Here is a 22,412-nt window from a genome sequence, read left to right on the forward strand (position 1 = left end):
ATCTTGAGGAATCCCTGTGCACAGCTGACTGGAATACTAGCTCAAGAAAACACTTATAAAGTTCTTTCCTGCTGGTATATGACCCCCAACCGCATTGCCAAATTAGTTCCCAATGCCTCTTAGTCCTGCTTTTGAGGTTGTGGGGAGTGTGGTAGTTCAATACACATATGCTAGCAATGACCTAAGACATTGTTGATAATTGATTATTGGTATATGGTTCCACAACATGATCATGTCAATTCTAAAGAGCAACCTGATTGGGAATCCCTGGGAAGCATTGCTATCTAAAATACCCCAACCTTCCCTATTATTTTTCTAATTTCCCTCCCCTCTTCCCTCTCTCCCTTCTTCCTTCTGTCTCCCACTTTTCCTCTCTAATACCCTCATTGTTCTCATTCCTTATCTGGAACTTCTTTGGCCACGTTTGTCTCCATCCCCTTTTTCTTTAGCTACCAACAACAGGGACCATCGCCAACTGTTGTGAAACTCCGCAATATAGAGCTTACTTTTAATCATATAACCCCCTATACATACTGTATAATCTCAACACACTGTATCTTTTTATTATCAGACACTGCTATCGTTATCCTTCTAAATCACTAGCTTTTTCACCTCCCTGATTCTTTTGTTTTGTTTTAAGCACTTGTTTTATGTATATATATTTCTAACTCTATCTTCCTGTACAACTAGATTGTTATTACTGTATTTAAAATCCATTCATTTAGTTCAGTTATTTAGTTATGTAACTTCTTTTGGGCAACATGAGTCATGTGATTTTGTTTGCATGATTGCAGCATGATTGTCCCATGAAAAACAGTGCAGCAATCATGGCATAATCGCCCCACATTTTTAGGTGCCATTTAAATGAATGGCACCTAAACACACTGATACACAATTTCACATTTTAACAGCACGTTTTTTTAAAATCGTGGGCAGAATCGTGGTGATTCTGCCCATAATTTGAAGCACCTATATGAGAACAGAGCCTTTTATCTCTGTATACTCTTTTGAAAACTAAAAAAAAAACAGTAAAACTTTGTGTTGAAAGATATGAGATATATAATTGAAAATATTTGCTTGACCTATTGAGTTCTGTAAAACTTGATTTTAGAGTAACGTGAAATAAAGCTAACCAATATATGCAATATAGTTTGTTTACCTAACAAAAAACAAATTATATATATATAAGAAAGTCCTGAAAATATTTGCAAAACTATTGTACAGGCATGTTAGATTCTTACCGCCCGACTCCCGGGACATGTAGTTCCGGGCGTCGGGCAGCTAGTTTCTTTCTACCTTTAGCCCTGCTGCGGGCAAGCAGCAGGGCTCACCTGTCAGGTGAAGCAATCAGCTACAGTGCTGCCACCGAATGCTTCACACAGTGCCAGCCTCTCTGCTCCCCCGACGTGATGTCTCCCGGGCTCCGCTTGTCCATCTGCAGGCCTGGCTTGCCATCGGCTAGAGGGGAGGGAGAGGAGTGGACAAGTCCGCTTCCCTCCCCTTCTTGTGCTGACCCAGAAGTCATGTTATAATGTAACTTCCGGGTCTCCGTTGAGAGATTGTAATGCAATCACCGGGAAAGAGCAATCCCCAGTAGAGCACAGGGGAGACATCCAGAGTCTTTTAGACCTTGGATGTCTCAAAGAGTACCTGTCACCAAAAATCTTTGTCTCCTATGTGATGAAAATAAAAAAAAGTAAAAAAAAAATTTACACTTAAGCACATACCATCCCCCCAAAAAAAATATTGAGGCCCCCACCCCCACATATACGCAAACGTAAAAGCACACGCTGGGGCGCCTACGCATGAAACCGTCGATTGCAATGCACATGTTACATATCGCCGCGCACACTTCCTCCATAACACTAAACTGGTGACCTATAAGGAGATTTAAAAGTGTCAACCTATAGAAAATGTAGGATACTAAAGTTCGTTGCCATTTCACGAGCGCGCACAAATTTATGGTTTGACAAGTTGGATATCTGTTTACACGCTGCAACCTCATCATTTATATTTTACCAAAAAAAGGCAATTTATTGCTTTTTTTCTGCTCTAAAATTAACTTGTATTGTTTACTGAAATTTTGAGGTAATATCACGAGACATAAAAAATTGAAACTACAACTATTTTATTCCCTAGGGTCTCTAGGGCTTTCAACAAATATATAATATTTGGGGGTTTTATGTAATCTTCAGGCCTTAAATTATTTTTTAAACGTGTGCAAAAAACGCAAAAACGGCTCTGGCAGCGAAAACGCAAAAATGGCTTTGGCAGTGAAAGGGATAAAGTATAAACCCAGATCCACCCTTTCCTGATGAGCAGTCAATCGGTGCTCATTACACGTTCTCTCTCCTCCCTGCTAGTCCCCGGGTGCGGTGCTGGAGACAGGCAGGGAGGGGAGGAGGAGATAAACAGTGCAATGTTAAAATTATTACACGTTTAAGTCTCCATAAAGCCCCAGGCATTTCTAAAATGACCTCCTATTTAAATACGGTTTTGGTTACATTTTTTTTTTCTTTATCTGGACAAGTAGATTGTCATGAGGGACAAGTAGATTGGGGCCCTGATTTAGTCCCTTGCATAAGTAGTTTTTTAAAAAATTTCCACACCCCTGATTGTAACATCTCCTTTTTACGATTTTTTTGTGACCAATGGCTTACACTGAAAGAAGCATGTATAGTAAAGACAAGACCAGTAATTGTATACAGTATGTATACAGTATGTCAGAGTATATTAGGAAGGCCCAATCACGATGACTCCGTCTGACATTGTATAGCATTTAATTTTTTAATGTGGCTTATCAGATATTAATCAACCACAGTATTGGTGTACCTTCATGACATTTAAAATTTACCAACTGGCTAGACAACATACCTGTACTCATAAAGACACAGCCAGACCATCATGGCCTTCCAGCCTTCTTTCTAAATGTGCAAATCCTGGCATCTGCTGCTGTAATGGGGTACTAAGCATACAATTAAGCTGTACAAGTTAATGCCTAGGTCTGGAACCGAAAGGTTCCGAAAGAGATTCTAGGGCAATCTTGTGTATTTTCTGCTTTTTTTTAAACAGTACTTTAAGGCTTCTTCAGTAAAATTGGCATAATTAGCTGCCACTGCTGTCTTTTTTCCAGAATTTCTATTCTGATCTGGACTCCCCCACACATTGACTTGTGATGAGCAGATATTAACTGTGTATGGGAGAGCAGCCCCTCTGTGTGCTAAGTGATGCTTTTGTTATAGTGCTTGTGATGTGCTAATAATTGTGAAATTTCAGTGTCATTAAAGATTACCTATTTATAACGCAGAGCTGAAAACCAGTCACCTCAGGTGGTTTTATTGCTTTGCCAAGCAGATAATGCGATGCCTTTGTGACATAGGTGAAAGACAGTAAGAATTACTTTAAAGCGATGTGGTGTGCTATTTACCACTACAAAGCAATAGAGCACGGCTTGTCATCACATTAAAAATATAGAATTGTTTTGTGGCACAGAAAGGCTGTGGTTACATCTTACTGTGACCATCAAGCTGAACTTATATAACAAAGTACTTCAGGTCCTCTGTCTATATGTGCATATGTATGTACTGCATGCACTTCATTTTTATGACACAGTAAACATCTTTTAGTCTATCCACATCATACATGGCCGCATGAATTGCTCACACATGGGAGAGTCAACTGCACTTCTGGAATCCGTATTTCTGGTTTTCATTTGTAAAGAGTATGATAATGCTGAATTCTTCTGGAGGATTGTAGAAGCAGGGACATTAAATATTAACCGATAAATGTGCAGTAGCTGATTAATTCAGAATATTTGTGAGCAGCTCATGAAAGTTTAATACACATATTTTGCTTATTGAATATCTTCTGTGCTGTTTACCTCACCTAGAATACAGCTGATTATCTTATATGTGTGAATGTGCCATGAATTTCACATAACATTTCTAAGATGTACTTCTTTGTTAGCCAGTGCTAAATTTTAGTACTTTAGTGCATTTTGCTATGTGTGCATAAGAATAACAGATTTTAAAATACAGCAATCAGAGATCAAATCAACAATCATATAAAGTAAATTGATAAAGATCAACCAATAGCCTTAAGAAAGAAATTATTATTAATATGTACAGTTTTGGAAGAAATAGTGCAAGCAAATGTGGCACTGTTGTTGACAACAGTATTTTTTATATCATTTCTATTTTTGCATTTTTCATAAATACAATAAAAGTATACAGTAAAAACAGTGATGTCAGGTGACAATAAATTGAGTGCCACTTCACATATATGCAGATTGGATGCAATTTGATCTGCATCCAATCCACATGACATGTGAAATAACATCGCTTTTAATGGTGCCTGTTCACATATGTCTGGCAGTGCAGATTCAATTTGAATTGAAAAAGAGCCCTGTCCAATTTCTGAGCAGGTGCACATTACAGGCTATTGACTTCTATGGGAAACATTTCTAAACTGCACATGTGTAAACAGGATAAAATACTAAACTGAACCCGTCCTGAATCTGATGTAAACCTGACCTGAACTGCTGAAAAACTACTGTGTCAATTAGCTGTAAACCTGAGCTCCAGTCCGCACCACACATGTGTGAATCAGCTCTGATACAGTGCAAACTTTGATGTTTCAACTGGGTACTATAAATTTTGACTGTGGCTGCTGAGGTTTTGTAAAAAGCTAATACCCAGCAAAGCATATGTGGGCCTAGTCCTTTGGCCATAACACCAAGACAACCCTATCAAACACATTTGTGTGAGGAGGGCTTCCTTAGGTAGGTTGCATCCCCTTATTTAAATTCTAAAGTTTCTAATCTATGCCAAAGTTGTAAAGTTTCAGATTTGAGCTCATCAGTTTCTTATTTGAAGGTTTTTTTCTACATGAACTGCTCTAGCTGTGATTCGCTGATTAGATTATAAAGCGGAACTTCGTTCTGTAAATCAGCATTGACTATTTGTAATCCTTATGCTGCTAGCATGAGTAAATAGATAACAAAGTATGTTATATTTACTTGTTTTAAGCCTCTTTTGCATTTCTGCAGTTACTTCCTGGTTTCGATGCCTCAGCAAATTATGTCATAAATCCAGGGAGTCTTCAGGAGGGGAGGAGGGGTTTGCTGAGCTACACACACCATCCTGCCTGTATCCATGAGCTAAGTGTAAATGGATTCCAGGAAGTAAATGCTACTTAAGTCATCTGCCCTTAGTCAAGATGGCCACGACCAGAAATGCTAGGGGGTGTTTTTCAAAGTGATTTCACAGCAAAATAAAGCATGGAGAGATGGATGGAAGAGTGAGTTTGCTTTGAAAATTATAAATGAAATAAATAGGGTTCAGATGGGGCATAGTTCCGCTTTAAGATTAGTTTTAGTTCTGATATAGTCCACATCAGAAGCTGATGAAAAGAGCCCTGGGCCAGGCTTTGAAAGGAGGGCTGCAATCTCCTATTCATGGACGCAGAGTGGTATGTGCAGTTCTGGCAGATGTAAAGGTATGCTGTGCGACTGTTTGTTTTGCCGCCATCTTGGATGCGGTCTGAGTTCCTGAGCATTGCTCACAGAAGAAGTCATCAAGGGTGTTTTGCAGGATTTTGCCATGTGCTGTGGTTTGGGTGAGAGGCCTCCATTTTGGAGTGACTTTGCTGCAATCACTTTTTCCTGCTCTGATTGGTTTAGTATGCATGTTAGTGGGAGTCACAAAAAATATTTTCTGCTCATGGCCAAACCATGCCATCTTTAATTTTTTTTAATTGAAAAAGTATAACATCCAAGTTTAGGAATCATGGAGTTTAACAAAAAGTACTGACTGACCTGATAACCCTATCTACAGACTCAATGTGGATGTGGAGATCCTTCCCTCTGAGGCATTGCAGTCTGACAGCAGGGAGACTTCCCCACCATTATAATACATAGATATGAGCTGCAGTCTATAGCTCGCAGTGCTGACTGAGCAACAAAATACTAATAGGGCGGCTGAACAGAAGCCAATCGGTAGATCGACAGTTGTTTAACTATAGTAGCTATATATGGATGGAAATTCAGCTGGTCCCTGCTGATCCTGCTGAATTTTGATCTATGTATGGCCAGCTTTAGTGTAAACCTGTGAGGACAGAAGTACAGAAGCTAATAATGCTGACAGAATTTGGTGGCTGCAATGGTGATTCTTGGTGTACTTTGCCAAGCTCACTTGGGGTACAGTTTTGGCCACTCTATCTAGCAGAGTAGTTTCAGTGTGGGTAACAAATAATGTAAATCCAGACTGAAGTTTTACCTTGAGCTGAAGGATCAGGAACCAGCTAATCATTGTCTGTAATGTGTTTCAAATGCTTTTTATAATGTCATAATTGTAACCTTTAACACAGCCCATTAAGAAGAGTTGATTACACTGTTCAACAGGTAAAAAGTTTTGGGCATAAAATTAGCTAATCTTACATAATTTTGGGGTGCTGAAAACGAAAATGACCCTAAAAAATGTTGATTGGCTCTAGTTTCCATGATATATTCACCCATCTAATGACGTAAGCCATTCAAAATTATGATGCAACTTCAGCTGCATATTGCGCAATTGATACTGTGACCAATAGAAAATTGCATGTATACTGAGATGATGCAATATTAGCCTTTAATTGCATCACTTCACTGCATAAAAGCTGCAGTATCTGTAGCTGATTGTAGTTCGACAGCGTCTTTACATTTCGTTTTATGCTTATATAGGCTACTCAGTAATGCCTCGAACTTGTGTGAATAAAGCAGATAATTTCTGCTATATCTGCGGTGAAATAACTTTTATCTCACAAAAAAGGAGGATAACAGGAATGATTAAGAAAGCCTACAACTTGTATTTTGGCTGCAAGATAGGAGACCAGGACAAGAGCTGGGCACCACATATATGCTGCAATTCTTGTGGGACGGCACTGGAGCAATGGTTGAATGGAAAAAAGGCATCTATGCCTTTCGCTGTGCCAATGATTTGGAGAGAGCCAACAGATCATGTTAGTAATTGTTACTTTTGTATGGTGCCTCCAATTGTAAAAGGGCTAAATAAGAAGAAAAAGTTATCTGTGCACTATCCAAATATTCCATCGGCAATACGTCCAGTTCCTCATGGAGAGGGGCTACCAATTCCTAAAGCACCAGAATCCTTCGTGGTTGAGTCAAGTGAGGAAGAACCTGAAGCGTGTAGTCACGTGCAGTTGTAAGAGATAGCCCTTTCCTCGAACACAAGAGAAAAGCCAAGAGAAGCAAAACCGACACAAACTGAAGACAAAACTAGTGAGAATCCTAAGTATTAAAATGATTCAACTTAGCTTATGGCTATAATTTTTCTTGGTAATCCTATGCAATATATTATGCCATTTAGGCTTTGTTATGTAGTCAATATCACTTGCTTTATATTTGTGGAAAGACATCTATCTATATAATTATTGTGCATTATGTAGTCATTACGCCTATAGTAGAAAACTTTCCGGTTACAGAAAAACTAGAGCCAATTGACAAATTTCATTGTTATATTTGAACTCGGAATGTGAAATTCATTAAGAAATGGATCCTTTTGTTTCCAAAACTGGCAAAAAATAAAAATTTGTTGCACAGTGTTATTTTTAAACACTACACCACTTTGAATTCAACAGTGTCTCCAAAGGGGAACTTTGTTCTGTGTAGCAGTGGATCTATCAGGCAGGGTACATGGTATGGTCACTTTCAAGGCAATGTCTCTATTATAGTTATATCACTAAAGTGGCAGCTTCTCTGGTAGGTCAATGTGTCCAACATGACACATTCACTTTCAGCTTTACTATGTTCTATAAAAGTTAGGCCAATGATATACCATTTTATTCAGCACATTTTGTTGACTATATTTTGCGGTAATTATATGAACTGCACAAATTGTGTAAATGTTGCATTTCTAATTCTTACGGTTTATTTTCAATCTAATCCTGAGAAATAAAAATTATATGTATCTGTCTTTGAAACAGTGAAGAGGAAAAGCATAAAATAAAGAAGAAAATTATTTAATAGCTGATAAAAAGATAAAATTGTAAACATGCCAGCGAGGTTACACTGTTGTAAGCAATTTCCAAATATAAAACTTATAAGTTTTATGCTTTCTATTTGTCTTCAGAAGTATGCATTTTAGGCTATTTTTAGGGTTTATTCACACCAGCAGCTTGCCACAGGTGTATGATGTGAATGTGTTGCAAACAGCGCATCACACTGTTTTCTTTTTTTTTTTTGAGAACTATATACAAAGTGACATTTCATTCAGTGCTATTAACCAGTGCACAGTAGTGGATTGTGTAGCACTACACTGTGCTGAAAAAAAAGGATCACCATGATAGGGATTAAGGCTTTTTGCCTAGTATGTGCATTGAGACTGCAGAGTAGCCTAATGCATCTGCTGTGAGCCTAAAGCATAAGTGTGCCCGGCTAAAAATTTAATAGGTGGGCCTCCCAAACACAGTGGGGCATATTTAAACTGGAGGAAGGAAAGTTAGTACAAGAGTAGAGTTCTTGTCCATGACACCAGTCAGAATTCCTCTTGTTCCCTGTAAATAAAATTGTATTCCAGTGTTTGAAAATGCCTGCAAGAGTTCTGTGTACACTTTGGCCTGAACAATTTTGTCAAATATCTGAAAGTGTACAGATGGGTTGCACACTTGCTACATCAGTAATTCCAGCATATAGACAATGAAAATATGAAGTTGTAATACTCAGTCTTGTTTATGAAAGTTTTCTTTATATTGTTACATATAACAGTTTTGAGCCTGTCCTGGGGGGTTGTTACTAAAATTTTTAAATGCTGATTGGAGTTCGGCTTGAGGCTTCTGTGTTGTCTCCTCTATGTATCACAATCCACAGGGGCATTTTATAAGGTAGACAATCAATGAACTTTGGCAAGTCAAATAATGTATACTTTAGTCAGTGGCCTTATGTTTCCTCTAATAGTACCTAAACATTGTATGCACAAAAGACATTCAAATGATCCTGTTTGTTTAGGGCCTAAAGCATAGATTGTAACAGAAATGGGGGAGGTGCATAGCCTGATCTTTGATTGTATAAAGTATACCCTCTGCTAAAGGATCGAATTAGTAAAATACTAAATTCAGGGAACATAGGCTAGTTTTCATCCAAGGTCTGACAATGCACGTTTATGTATGCTCTACATGCAGTACTCCACCACCACTCCAAAGTTTATCTGTAATATGAACAATCTCCTGCACTACCAGCCTCTCGGGGTAGCACCTCTGATTTAATTTTCCTTGTATCCATTGTGTCCCCAAAAATAATGGGATAAATTACAGTTCTGGGAACGCAAATAAATTATACTGTGGAGATGGACTTAAACACACTGGAAGGGTGAAAGCTAGTATAATGTTAAATGTTACTCCTGTTTCGGTTTTTGCATAAATCACTTACCACTTTGTCAAAGATTCCAAGTTGCCAGTTTGTATATGGAAGCTGAACTGCCTCATCAAATCCTCTCTGTAAAGTGTGGTCCTAACTCTTATATACTGTTTGTGAAACTCACCATATTGAAGCATATACAGTTGTGCTCAAAAGTTTACATACCCTGGCAGAAAGCGTGACATTTTGGCATTTATATTGAAAATATGACTGATAATGCTGTATTGTAAATATAAAAACTGTATTCAGTACATTACCATTGGGTGGAATATTTTCCAGTACTAGAGAAAACTCACTAACTGTATTATTAGTGAGTTTGTGTGGGAAGGGTAGCAGGGGGTAGAGTGGGACAAGGTAGCAGTGTAGAGTGGGAAGGAGGCATATCAAAGCTACTATTATGCATATGCCTGCTCCACACCTGCTGCAGGATACAGATAGGTATGTACCCCTGGACTAGTGGCTCAGGTTAATGGCACTTGTAGCCTCATTAATAAAAAAGCCCTATTAAAGACATGTTGATCATAGCAGGATATTGAATCAATCTGAATAAGTTTGCTGAAGTCATCAGAAATTTGCTTTAAGTTGCCTTAAAGTGATACTAAACAGAGAAGTGTTAATTGCCATAATTCATTCACCTAAATCATATAATGTATATCATGCCACTGTATTTTTTTAAATCCTCTTAGTATCTTTTTTCTGCAGCGCTGTCGTGTGATCACATGATCTTTCCTTGTTCTTTGGCATCTGCAGGGAAAGATCCTTGTTAGGGGTTTCTATTACTCTGCTGATGTATGCTCTCTACACCAGCAGAGCATGTATGCTATATGAGTCTGTGTCTGCACATTTATATGGTATAGGTGGAGTCAAAGATGATTGACACTAGTGTCTATTTTGTTCGCAGGGCATCTGCATCCAAAGCTCTTATTTTTATTTTACATGTTTTAGCAATTACATTATATAATTGCAATTTAAATTAATTTAGTAGATGGAGCATGCTCAGTAAATGACAGCAGCTGGTGTACACAATATCAGACTGCAGTGGGAACACAGAAGAGATGGGAGGGACAGCTGAAGGCAGGATCCACCAAGTATATTTCACTCTACACAAAATAGTGGCGTTGTGAGCATGCACACTCTGTTATATAGCAACCAATGAGAGCTTTTCATAGTCTGGGTTGTGAGCATGCACACTCTGTTATATAGCAACCAATGGGAGCTTTTCATAGTCTGGGTTTAACTGCTTCCCGACCACCCTATAGCAGATATACTGCTACAGCGTGGCACGGGTGCGCAGAATCACGTATATATATGTGATTTTGCATTTCTGGGTAGGGGGTGCGCACGTGCCTTACCGGCCCCACCATTCACAGCCGCGGCTGTCAATCGGTCCCAGCTGGTAATTACTCGCTGGCACCTGGTGATTGCCCAGCATCTCTGATGGGGAGGAGAACTGTATGTAAACAATATGTTCTCCTTGTCAGCTCGTGCACACTTCTTTGGATGGATGTGCACAGCACAGCCATCCAAAGCAGTGTGATTACAGTGAAGCACACACACAGAGCTTACTGTGAAACAGCACGCAGTTAACCCTTTGATTGCCCCTCATGTTAACCCCTTCCTGCACAATGCCATTAGTACAGTGTCGGTGCTTTTTTTTAGCACTGATCATTGTATTGGTGTCACTGGGGATGTCAGTGACACCAAGTCAGTTCCCCCCAGTGTCAGAATGCCCGCCGCAGTCCCGCTGTAAGTCGCTGATCATCGCCATTACTATGTAAAAAAAAAATCCAGTATCTATACCGCCATTTGTAAACACTATAGCTTTCACGTAAACCAATTAATTTACACATATTGGGATTTTTTTCTAGCAAAGACATAGCAGAACACATTTTGCCCTAAATTTATGATGAAATTTGATTTTTAAATTTTTTTACTGGACATGTTTAATTGCAAAAAGTCAAAAATAATGTTTTTTTTCTCAAAATTGTCAATATTTTTTTTTTTTATTGTGCAAAAAATAAAAAACGCACAGACGATCAAATACTGCTGAAAGACAGCTCAATTAATGGGAAAAAAGGACATAAATTTAATTTGCATGTCCGCGCAATTGTCAGTTAAAGTAACGCAGTGCAGTAACGCAAAAAATGGCCCGCTCAGGAAGGGGGGTAAATCCTCAGGATGGCAAGTGGTTAATGACACTTTAAAGTAAAGGCTGTCATTAAATATAAGAAGATGAGCTATATAATAACATAAATCATAAATTGTTTGTGAAGGGGGTTAAAATACAATATTTTTTAAATAAAGAAAAAACCTGCAATTGGGTGTAGCATAAGTATGTATAATATAGTTCTGTAAAACCGTACAGCCTTTAAAATACCTTGCAATACTACTTAGTGCTGTCTATTAAAAGATATTAGTATGTGTTCAATAAAAGTAAAAGAAAACATTTTCAGCAAGTGGTCATTTAGCAAAAAAAAATCTGAAAAAAGTGAAATATCTGTGAACATGTATATGAAGTTAGCCTGGTTCTCAAAGGCACTATTTCATGAAATGTATAATGTTTAATGCATCAAAAATATTGTTTATTTTCCATAATATGTGTCTCAAAGAACTAACAGAGTAGTGTAATACAGTTCTTTCATTTACGCGTAGGACTCCCTCAATCTATTGACCAGTGGCAAACAGAGTATATTTATACAGGAGATTTTTTTCTGCATCAGCTCTGCACACAGTAAATATAAATATAATGTATCAGTGAAATCTGCCTTCTTTAGGTCAAGAGCCTTCAGACTGTGTTAACAAAATGTGAGATTCTGAAAGGGTCACATAGGTATTTCTACAGACAAGAAAGATAAGCTTTCCTGCACTCAGGAACGTAGGAAAACAAATATATCCATGCACTTCCATTATAAACCTTTGTGACAAACCATTACTCAGGTTTTACCTATGACTTACGAATTTTACATGGTCTCCAGAAAAGTACACATCTTACAAAACCTAGTGATGCTTTTTCAGAATTTAATGTGCTCATTACCAAAGAGTGGACCTAATTTGTTAAAATGTGATTGCCTTACTAATTCCATTTTTCTAAAGCCACTAAATTATTAAATAATACAAATTTTCAACAAAATCAATTAATAATTTTTTCATACTTTTTTTAAAAAGGGTATTTGGAGTATTTTAGTTTGGAAAGAAAAAGAAGTAAAAAGCTTCCAAAAACAAATTATGTTGGAAATAGGCTGGACTATTTTTTGGATAGGTCAAGATTTGAACAATGAAATTATAGTACAAAATAAATGTGAACTGCTGTATAAAATAAAACTGTTCATATTCAGGATTTGTGTTTAGACTGTAACTTGTGAACTTTCAGTTTCAATCCGCTAAATACATTCCCGGAGCACGAAAACAAATGGTGCACAAAGTCTAACATTTAATTTCTTCAGAAAGCAGCCACAGTCTGACTACAAAAGCTTGTTTACAAATTTCTGCACAATTACCACTGCTTCCACACAGAGAACAATGTTCCTTCTCCCTAGCAGGCTTTTTTACTTAGGCCCTGACTGCCTTCTAAAGCAGGTAAAACAGCTACCATATAGGCATTTCAGCTGTGTATTTAGCTGTTTCCCTGGAAGTTCTGGTCTTCTGTGTGTTCCCCTTACTCACCTATACACAATGGGAGACAGAGCCTTCTCCTGCTATGCTCCAAAATCCTGGAATTCACTTCCAAGGAACATCACAGAGTCATCTTCTCTAAACTCATTCAAATCAAATCTAAAAACTTTTTTCTTTAGACAAGATTTCACTTAATTGTCATTTTTTCCTTTGTTTTATCCTGTGTATTTCTTGTGTTTTTTTGTAGAGCACTTTGAGAAGCTACCTGTAAAGGCGCTATATAAATATAGTTTATTATTATTATTATTAATAATAATAATAATAATAATAATATATTAAATCATCTTTAAATGCCTTTATTACATTTAATACATTCACATTTATAAATATTGAAGGTTCTACTATATGCTAATAATGTATGACATAGGGTTCTGGGCTAAAGTACTGTTAAGGCTTAATAGCATTTGTTATACTAAACCATAGACAATTTTACTAGCCGGGTCAAGGTCAGTGGGGTCATTTTCTCTATTTTGATTAATGTTTTTACTTACCATGGAGCTATGCTCATTTATCAGCTATGTTAAAGTACACCTTAAAGTACATCTATAGCCAAATCTTGTTTTTAATTTCATATGGAGTAGGGAAGAATTTAAACTGTTATTTTTTTGCCATCCGTGTCCTCATTTTGTAGACACAACAGGAAGAAAGAGCTTGTTTTTCCAAAGTATGGGAAATGCCCTGTTAGACAGCTGTCACTGGAACAAGTGCCTCTATTTGGATGATTTCCCTTCTACTCCTGTTCTGGCGACAACTCCAAATTTTGGATTTTTCCATCACTTTCAGGCTCAGTGACAGTGGTCACTTGGATAATTATAAAAAGAAAAAAAATATATATTAAAAAAAAAGGCTAAATATCCCCAGCAGGGGCACACAGCTACTGTATGAAAACCAAACTTTCTAATCCTTAACCTCTTCACTCAAAATTTATACAAAATATTTTTGGTCATAAATACACTGTAAGTCAACCTTTTTCAATCAGAGTTCCGTGTAATTCCAAGGTTCCTCTAGAACAGTGGTCTCCAAACAGCTACCCAGGGGCCGGATATGGCCCTTTACTTGCCTTTATCCTCAGGGCACTTTTCCGTTCACTGATACAAGACACTCTTCCTTTCCTCCCACCAACAATGGGGCATATTTACTGCTACTGACATCAACAATGAGGCACTATTTCTCCCATTGACACCAACGATGGGGCACTATTCCTACCACTGACACCATTGATGGGGCACTATTTCCCCCATTGACACCAACAATAGGACACTATTCTTCCCACTGACACCAATAATGAGGCACTATTCCTGCCACCGACACCAACGATGTGGTACTATTTTATCCCAATGACACCAACAGTAGGGCACTATTCCTCAAACTACCACCAATGTTGGGGCACTGTTCCTCCCACTGACACCAACAATTGGGCACTATTCCTCCCACTTAAACCAATGAAAGGGCACTATTCCTCCCCCTAATACCAAAGATGCGTTGTTTACGCCCACTGATGACCATTTCTACTCCCAGTGGCCACAGTCCGGCCCCCCAAAGGTCTGATGGACAGTAAACTGGCCCTATGTTTAGAAAGTTTGGAGACCCCTGCTCTAGAAGTTGCTAGGGGTTCCTTAACAACTTAAGCTCTGGAAGGTTTTACCCCCTTCATGACCAGGGCATTTTTTGCTATTCAGCACTGCTCTACTTTGATTGGCAATTGCACTGTCATGCAACACTGTATGCAAATGAATATTATATAATTCTTTTCACACAAATTGAGCTTTCTTTTTGGGGTATTTGATCACCACTGGGTTTTTTATTATATAAATGAAAAAAGAATGACAATTTTGAAAAAAACCCTATATTTCCTACTTTCTGTTATAAAACGTATCCAATAAGAATGAAAAAAAAAAAAATTTCTAAATAAATTTAGGCCAAAGTGTATTCTGCTACTTCTCTTTGGTATAAAAAAAATCCCAATAAGTGTATATTAATTGGTTTGTGTGAAAGTTATAGCGTCTACAAACTATAGTATATACTGTTTATACTGGAATTTACGCAGCTATGACTCTGTACTGGTAATTGCGGTGATCAGCAACTTCAGCGGGACTGTGATAGTGTGTTGGGCAATCTGGTGCTAGCTGATGTTGACTGGGAGGGACACTGACTGACAGTGACACATCAATAGTGACACTAATACAGTGATCAGTGCTAACACTGGCACTGTACTAATGACACTGGCTGGAAAGTGGTTAACATCTAGGGGCAATCAAAGGGTTAACTGTGCCTGACAATGTGTAATGTGTATAGTATGTGCTGCTTTTACTAATAGATGTGGCTGTAAACAGTCACATCCTTGGTGTGTGAACAGCCCCTGTACTGTTGGTAAACACAGATCTCTGTGCCGTGATTTGCTAAGCTGATCAGCAGGTGCCAGCCATAATCTGCTGACCTACTTGTGTTGTACCGAATGACAGCGCAGATCAGGTGGGGGCGCATGTGCATGCCCTATACCTGGAAATGCTGGATCACATACATGTACATGATCCAGCACAGCTAGGCCGCCTGTTCGCAGTAAAAGCACAGTGGGCACTCTGGAAGCGTTTAAACTGTAAATACTTCTGCCTCTTAGATAGGTTTCACTGATACCAGTTATATTTTCAGCTTTCTGTAATGGGGCATTCTTCCTACTGACCACCAATGTAAGGAGCATTCTTTGAACTGATCACTAGTGTAATGGGCCCTTCTCCACAGACCACTGCTCCAAGTGTACCCTTCTTCATTGACCAGCAATGTAATGGAGCACTTCACAGATCACTAGTGTAAGTGCACACTACAAGGATCACCAGTGTAAATGGGAACTTCACTGACCATCAATGTAAAGGGGCTTTATCCACTGACCCACCAGTTTGTGGATGCACTACAATTTTCACATTCTGCATACAGTCTTTTGCGGACATTGATATTATTTGTTTTATTTTATTATTATTACTGAAATTAATTTTGTTGTATAGAGTAACGCAGGGTGTCACATATATGAAGTATGCCAAATTCCTTATTTTTGTATTGTATTCTTTAATCCACAAATTACTGTTTACATTAAAGTGTTCGTAAACCCTCACCTTATAAAACAACCCATTCAGTTTAAAATAGAAGTGAAAGGCAAAACATTTGTGTATAGATATTAAAAAAAACATTATAAATATCTTTTTCTCCCCTTTTTTATAAATTATCACATACCCTCTGTTCTCAGTTGCATGAAGAGCTCAGAGAGCTAGGGGAAAAGAACCAGCAGCACACTAGTCTTCCCAGTGAATGGTTGTGCAGGACGAGTGTGTCAGAACAAGTCTGATCATTGGAGGAGAGAAGCCTCACTTCCCAGCACAGCTAGAGAACTGACCACAATGTGCTCTCATGGCTAGTGTGGTCAGTTTTTAATAGGAGAACAGAGGGATTTGCAGGTATAGTATACCAGGAATTTCACACAAAGGAAGCAATACAAATAAAACAATACTTTTTCACCTGAGTATATAGTACAGCAGGCACATATCAAAAAAATGAAATTTTGGGTTTGCATATTCTTTAATGTCCCATGAGTGATAGATATAATATTTTCTGGCAGAGGTACCTTGAGACCTGAAAGTTATTTCAAGGGTTCCTCTATGATAAATGACCTGAGAAAGAGAGTGTTTTAAGTCTTGCAAGGATGAGTATAAAATATAAATATAATAAAGTATCAGAAGCGTGGGAATACCTTCACTGGAGCATATTGTGCTCCAAGCTCTTGCCATTGCCGTCACATAACCATAAGCCTCCAGTTTAGTTCTGATCCTCCACTTTAGCAAAATTCATGTGACCAAATGTCTGCGCTTTTGTAAAAGCCAGTAGCACTTTACAAAGCCCGAAGTACACATTTCTTTAGAAAAGGTGTATATTTCAGACTTTCAATTACACTTTCCATATATGTAGCTATATATATATATATATATATATATATATTTATTTATTTTTTATTGACATTTAAGTACTAGCCCACTTTGTAATGCATTTAGGACTCTAAGAATGTACTGTATGTCCACTTCAGCTCCAGGAGGGTTTACCCTCTTCACGACCAGGAAGATTTTTGCTATTTAGCATTGCGCTACTTTAACCACTTCAAGTTCGGACACTTTCACCCCCTTCTTGTCCAGGCCAATTTTCAGCTTTCAGTGTTATCATACTTTGAATGATAATTGTGCGGTCATGTAACACTGTACCCATATGAATTTTTTAGCATTTTTTTGAGACAGATAAAACTTTATTTTGGTGGTATTTATTCACCACTGGCATTTTTATTTTTTTGCTATATAAATGAAAAAGTCCAAACATTTTGAAAAAAAAAGTGTTTTTCTTATAAAATTTTGCAAATAAATAATTTTTCTTCATAAATCTTGGCCAAAATGTATTCAGCTATCTTTTTAGTAAAAAAAATAATAACCTAAATTAGTTTATAAACAAAAATTATGATTTTTCAAAAAATGTTTTTACATTTTTATTTTAGTTTTTATATTATTATTTATTTTTTTTAACATACTGTCACCTTGTGGGGGTGATGAAGATTTTTTTTTTTACATTGATTGCTTTTGCACCCATAAAGGCTGTAAAAGCAATAATTTCTCCTCTCTGGCTGCATTCTTTCAGCCATTGAGAAATACTGTGTGAGCTGCGATTGGTCACAGCTTGTCACAAGGTACAAGGCTGTTGTAAATAGCCTTGTACCATGTGACCTCTGTGAATGATCACAGATTTTACTAGTAGTAAGCAATGATGTCAGAAGTGACATATTACTTACAACAATTCATGTGATCACTGATTGGCCAATCAGTGATCACATGATCGAGACCTTACACAGAGGTCCTGTACAGTGATCGGTGTTCCGCTGTGCCCGGAGGACTCAGTGAGCACTGTATCACAGTGCCGCACGCTCCCAGGGAGCACGCACAGACAGGGAAGCAGGAGGTCATTTATAAATGGCCACCCGCCCCTGCACTGCTCCCGTCCAACCGTTTATGTACATGGGCAGGATGGGAAATGGTTAATTGGTAATTGCGCGGTCATGCAATGCTGTACCCTAACAAAATTTATATCATTTTTTTTATACAAATATAGCAGTCTTTTGGTTGTATTTGATCACAACTGTGTTTTTTTTTATTATAAAAAAAAGACTGAAAACTTTGAAAAAAACCCATATCCAATAAAAAAATCTAAAAAAAAAATCTAATTTCTTCATAAATTTAGACCAAAATGTATTCTGCTACATGACTTTGGTAACAAAAACTATACTATGATATATCTATTGGAATTATTTTTTTTATACTACTAATAGTGGTGATCAGAGACTTTTAGTTGTACTTTGATAGTGTGGCAGGCAATCTGACTAACTGACACTGACATCATCAATGACACTAATACAGTGATCAGTGAGAATTCTATACACTGTCACTGTACTAATATCACTGGTTTGGAAGGGGTTAACATGTTGGGGAAATCAAGGGGTTAAATGTGTGCCTAATAAGTTTAATGTGTGTATTATGTGCAGCTTTTTTACCTTAGTACAGATCCCTGTATTGGTTGTCAACAAAAGGCTCTGGGCTGTGATTGAACACAGCCGATCAGCAGGTCCCAGCCATGAATCATTGGTTGGGACCTGCTGAAAAAACTTCTGCTGTGTACAATCACAGTGGCAGTCAGCAGGAGCGCATGTGTGCCCTGTACCCGGAAGAGACCATGGTATGCTCTTAACTAGAACTACTGTATTTATATTTATAAATCCTGCAAAGTTTACATGTGGACCAATGCAAATTATTATTATTCGATTGTTTTAGCCTTAGTTAGATGAAATAAGTATTTAGGCACTGAATATATTTACCTTGTTAGTAATTTGTGTTTACTTTTCTTACAGTAACCATTTCAACTAGCACCTATTTTGATGGTCTTTTGGTGACTGGATTATACACATCCACCAGCGTGCAAGCTTCTCCAAGCATTGGTGGCTCAAAGGCTTTTGGATTTGGTGAGTCTATTTTTGATAAAAAATACTTCAGAAAAGTGTCTCAGCCATTTTTAAAATTTCTTGTTGTTGGCACTGGCAAACACCCTACATCTAAGGAACAAACTGATTGTCAGGAATGGTATAAGATCTCAACTCAGAGAATGTCTGTCATTGTTTGATTATTAAGAAAAATAAAAAAAGACAAGAACAATCTTAATGTAAAATATAAAAAGCATTTCACATTAATGTGTACCAACTTTCTTATAAGAAACATACAATAGAACCAATTCTCCATTGACATTTATATGTTCCCATAAGTATATAAAGTTAAGAAGCCAATGAGACTCGATTTTGCATGGAAGCCAATGGGGGCTTGATTTTGCATTGAAGTCAATGGGATGCAATTTTGCATTGAAGTCAATGGGATGCAATTTTGCATTGAAGTCAATAGGATGTGATTTTGCATTGAAGTCAATAGAGAGCGTTTTTGCATTGAAATCAACGGAACACGATTTTGCATCAAAGTAATTGGAACACGATTTTGCATTGAAGTCAATAGGACGCGATTTTGCATTGAAGTCAGTTATCATTATCAGCACCTTTTTTTTTATTGGCAAAACACTAATGACTCTATTTTCCGGCAATAATTTTCAGTGGCCGATATATTGGTGCATAACTAGTAATTATCCATTTTGCACATCCAGAGGGCACTGGGAATGCCTAAATTAATTGTAGTAGTTGCTGCATACAGTCAACGCTGTTCACACCTGGTTGCTGCTGGAGTGACTTGCCTTTGAACACAAAAGATTTACTCACTCCCATACCTTCACCATTCAGCAAACATCCTGTATTTTTATCAATATGTTGCATTCATTGTTTGGAGAAAGGGGTGATTGTGATGTTGTCTGCAAGTATAGGAGTGAGTGACTTTACAAAATTTTATAACAAAAACTAAGAAAAAACTTTTTTTTTCAAAATTATCAGTTTTTGGTTTGTTTAGCAAAACAAAAAAACCCAGAGGTGATTAAATACCACCAAAAGAAAGCTCTATCTGTCTCAAAAAAATGATAAAAATTTCATATGGGCACAGTGTTGCATGACCGCACAATTGTCATTCAAAGTGTTTCAGTGCTGAAATCGGAAAATTGGCCTGGGCAGGAAGGGGGTATACAGTAAGTGCCCTGTAGGCAAGTGGTTAAAGCAATCCACTGAGCTGGCCAGAACCAACTCTTGAGGGAATCTATTCCACATTTTCACAGCTCTCACTGTGAAGAAACCTTTCCATGTTTGGAGAATAAATTTCTTTTCCTCCAGACATAAAGAGTGCTCCCTTGTCCTCTGTGATGGCCTCAGGGTGAATATCTCTACACTGAGTTCACTATATGAACCACTGATGTATTTATACACGTTGATCATATCCCCCTTAATCTCCGCTTCTCAAGAGAGAATAAATTCAGTTCCTCTAATCTTTCCTCATAGCTGAGCTCCTCCATGCCTCTCATCAGTTTGGATGCTTTCCTCTGTACTTTCTCCAGTTCCCCAATGTTCTTTTTGTGAATTGGTGCCCAAAATTTAACTGCATATTCCAGATGAGGTGTTACTAATGATTTGTACATGGGTACCATGATTGATCTCTCTCTCTGGAGTCTAATACAACAGAGGATTTCGCATGCCGTTATTAAGCTTGTGATCTACCACTGCCACCCCTCTGTCCAAGGTTTTGCTCACCCCCTCATAAAAAGAAATCATATTTGTTTGACAACTTCTGTCTTTCATGAATCCATGCTGTCTGTTGCTTAACCCCCCTGGCGGTATTCCCGAGTGTAGCTCGGGGTTAACTTTCAGTACCAGAAGCGGTAACCCCGAGCTACACTCAGCGTTGCTCTGCAGCGTTGCTCTGGGATCGTTGCAGCACTTACCTTGTCCTGCTCTCCTACGGTGTCCCCAGCCATGTCCTCCTGTCGATGCTGGCATCCATCTTCCGGGTTCCGTTCCCTGCGAGCGTTGGGACGTACGGGGGGACGGAACAGGCGGGAAATTCAAAAATGTAAAAATTTGACATTCACTCAATACACTAAAATCTGATAGAATTACATTACTGTATCAAACCATTTCACATACATTTTGTTCCTAGTGCTTTGTCCTGTGCCCTGCCTGCATTTTTACTGTTCTTTCTGCCTGGAAACTGAGAAACATCCATGGCGTCCAAAAAGCGTCCCTTTAGGTCAAAAGCGGTTTTAGACCGGCTAGAGAACAGCGATAGTAAATTAGAACTACTTGCAGAATTGAGTGATAATGATTTGTGGGGAAATTCGTCATCAGACACTGAAAACGATTTTGCGACTAAGCTCAGTGATGTGCGAACTTGGCGCTCTATTTCAAATTTTAGTGTTTTGGGTTTGATTACATTATTGAATTAAATTTATTATTATATTATTATTTTTTATGATTATTTATTATATTACAATTCATGATTTTGCGTTTCAAATTTTATCATACCCGGGATGTTTAATAGACTCTTGTTCGGACAGATTTCAGTGAGTTATTTCTAAGAATTACAGGCCTACAATTAAAAAACAATATATTTCCTTTGAAAACAATGTACCACTTTGAGCACAGAAATACTGACATAATCAGACCGCTAGGGAGGTTAAAATATTTTTTTTCCAGCAAGAACTCATCTATGTGGTCTTTTATTAAACTCTCCAGTATCTTCCCAACTATAGAAGTTAAACTAACAGGTCTATAATTACTTGGTAAAGATTTTGACCCCTTTTTAAATATACTGGCACCACATTGGCCTTACTCCAATCCAATGGTACTATGCCAGTCATTAAAGAGTCCCTAAAAACTAGAAACAATGGCTTTGAAATGACAGCTCAATTCTTTAAGGACCCGTGGGTAGATGCCATACGGTCCTGGTACTTTATTTGCCTTTATACTGTCTAAATATTTTTGGATCATATCAATTGTGAGCCAATGTGGATCATCTGGGGCTGTGTCAATACCATACCCATTATGGACAAGAGCTCCCCCATGCTCCTTTGTATACACAGAGCTGAAGAAGGTATTTAATAAATTTGCCTTCTCTTTGTCCTCAGTCACCCACTCTCCCACTCTAGATTATTTTGTAAAGGGCCTACATGCTCGGACTGGACCTTTTCACTATTAATATATTTGAAGAATTTTTTGGGGTTGGTCCTGCTATCTTTTGCAATTTGTTGTTCATTTTCATTTTTTGTGGCCTTTATTTCCTTTTTGCATATTCTGTTATATTCTTTGTAATGTTTAAACGATGATAGTGTTCCTTCATTT

General features: G+C 37.8%; 1 protein-coding gene across 3 annotated transcripts in view; it reads left to right on the top strand.

Moving 5' to 3' along the window:
• The window catches only part of RELN (reelin), a 547,755-nt gene that overhangs the window by 35,014 nt on the left and 490,329 nt on the right, over nt 1–22,412 (top strand). For all 3 annotated transcript variants that reach the window (XM_089685528.1, XM_089685532.1, XM_089685541.1), the window contains exon 2: nt 19,008–19,118. In XM_089685528.1, coding sequence (XP_089541654.1) covers nt 19,008–19,118 — 111 coding nt within the window. The remainder of the gene's footprint in view (nt 1–19,007; nt 19,119–22,412) is intronic.

Source organism: Staurois parvus, unplaced genomic scaffold (assembly GCF_062004578.1).
Source record: "Staurois parvus isolate SC_StPar_1 unplaced genomic scaffold, SC_StPar_1.0 ptg000019l, whole genome shotgun sequence".
In the NCBI taxonomy this organism is placed as follows: Eukaryota; Metazoa; Chordata; class Amphibia; order Anura; family Ranidae; genus Staurois; species Staurois parvus.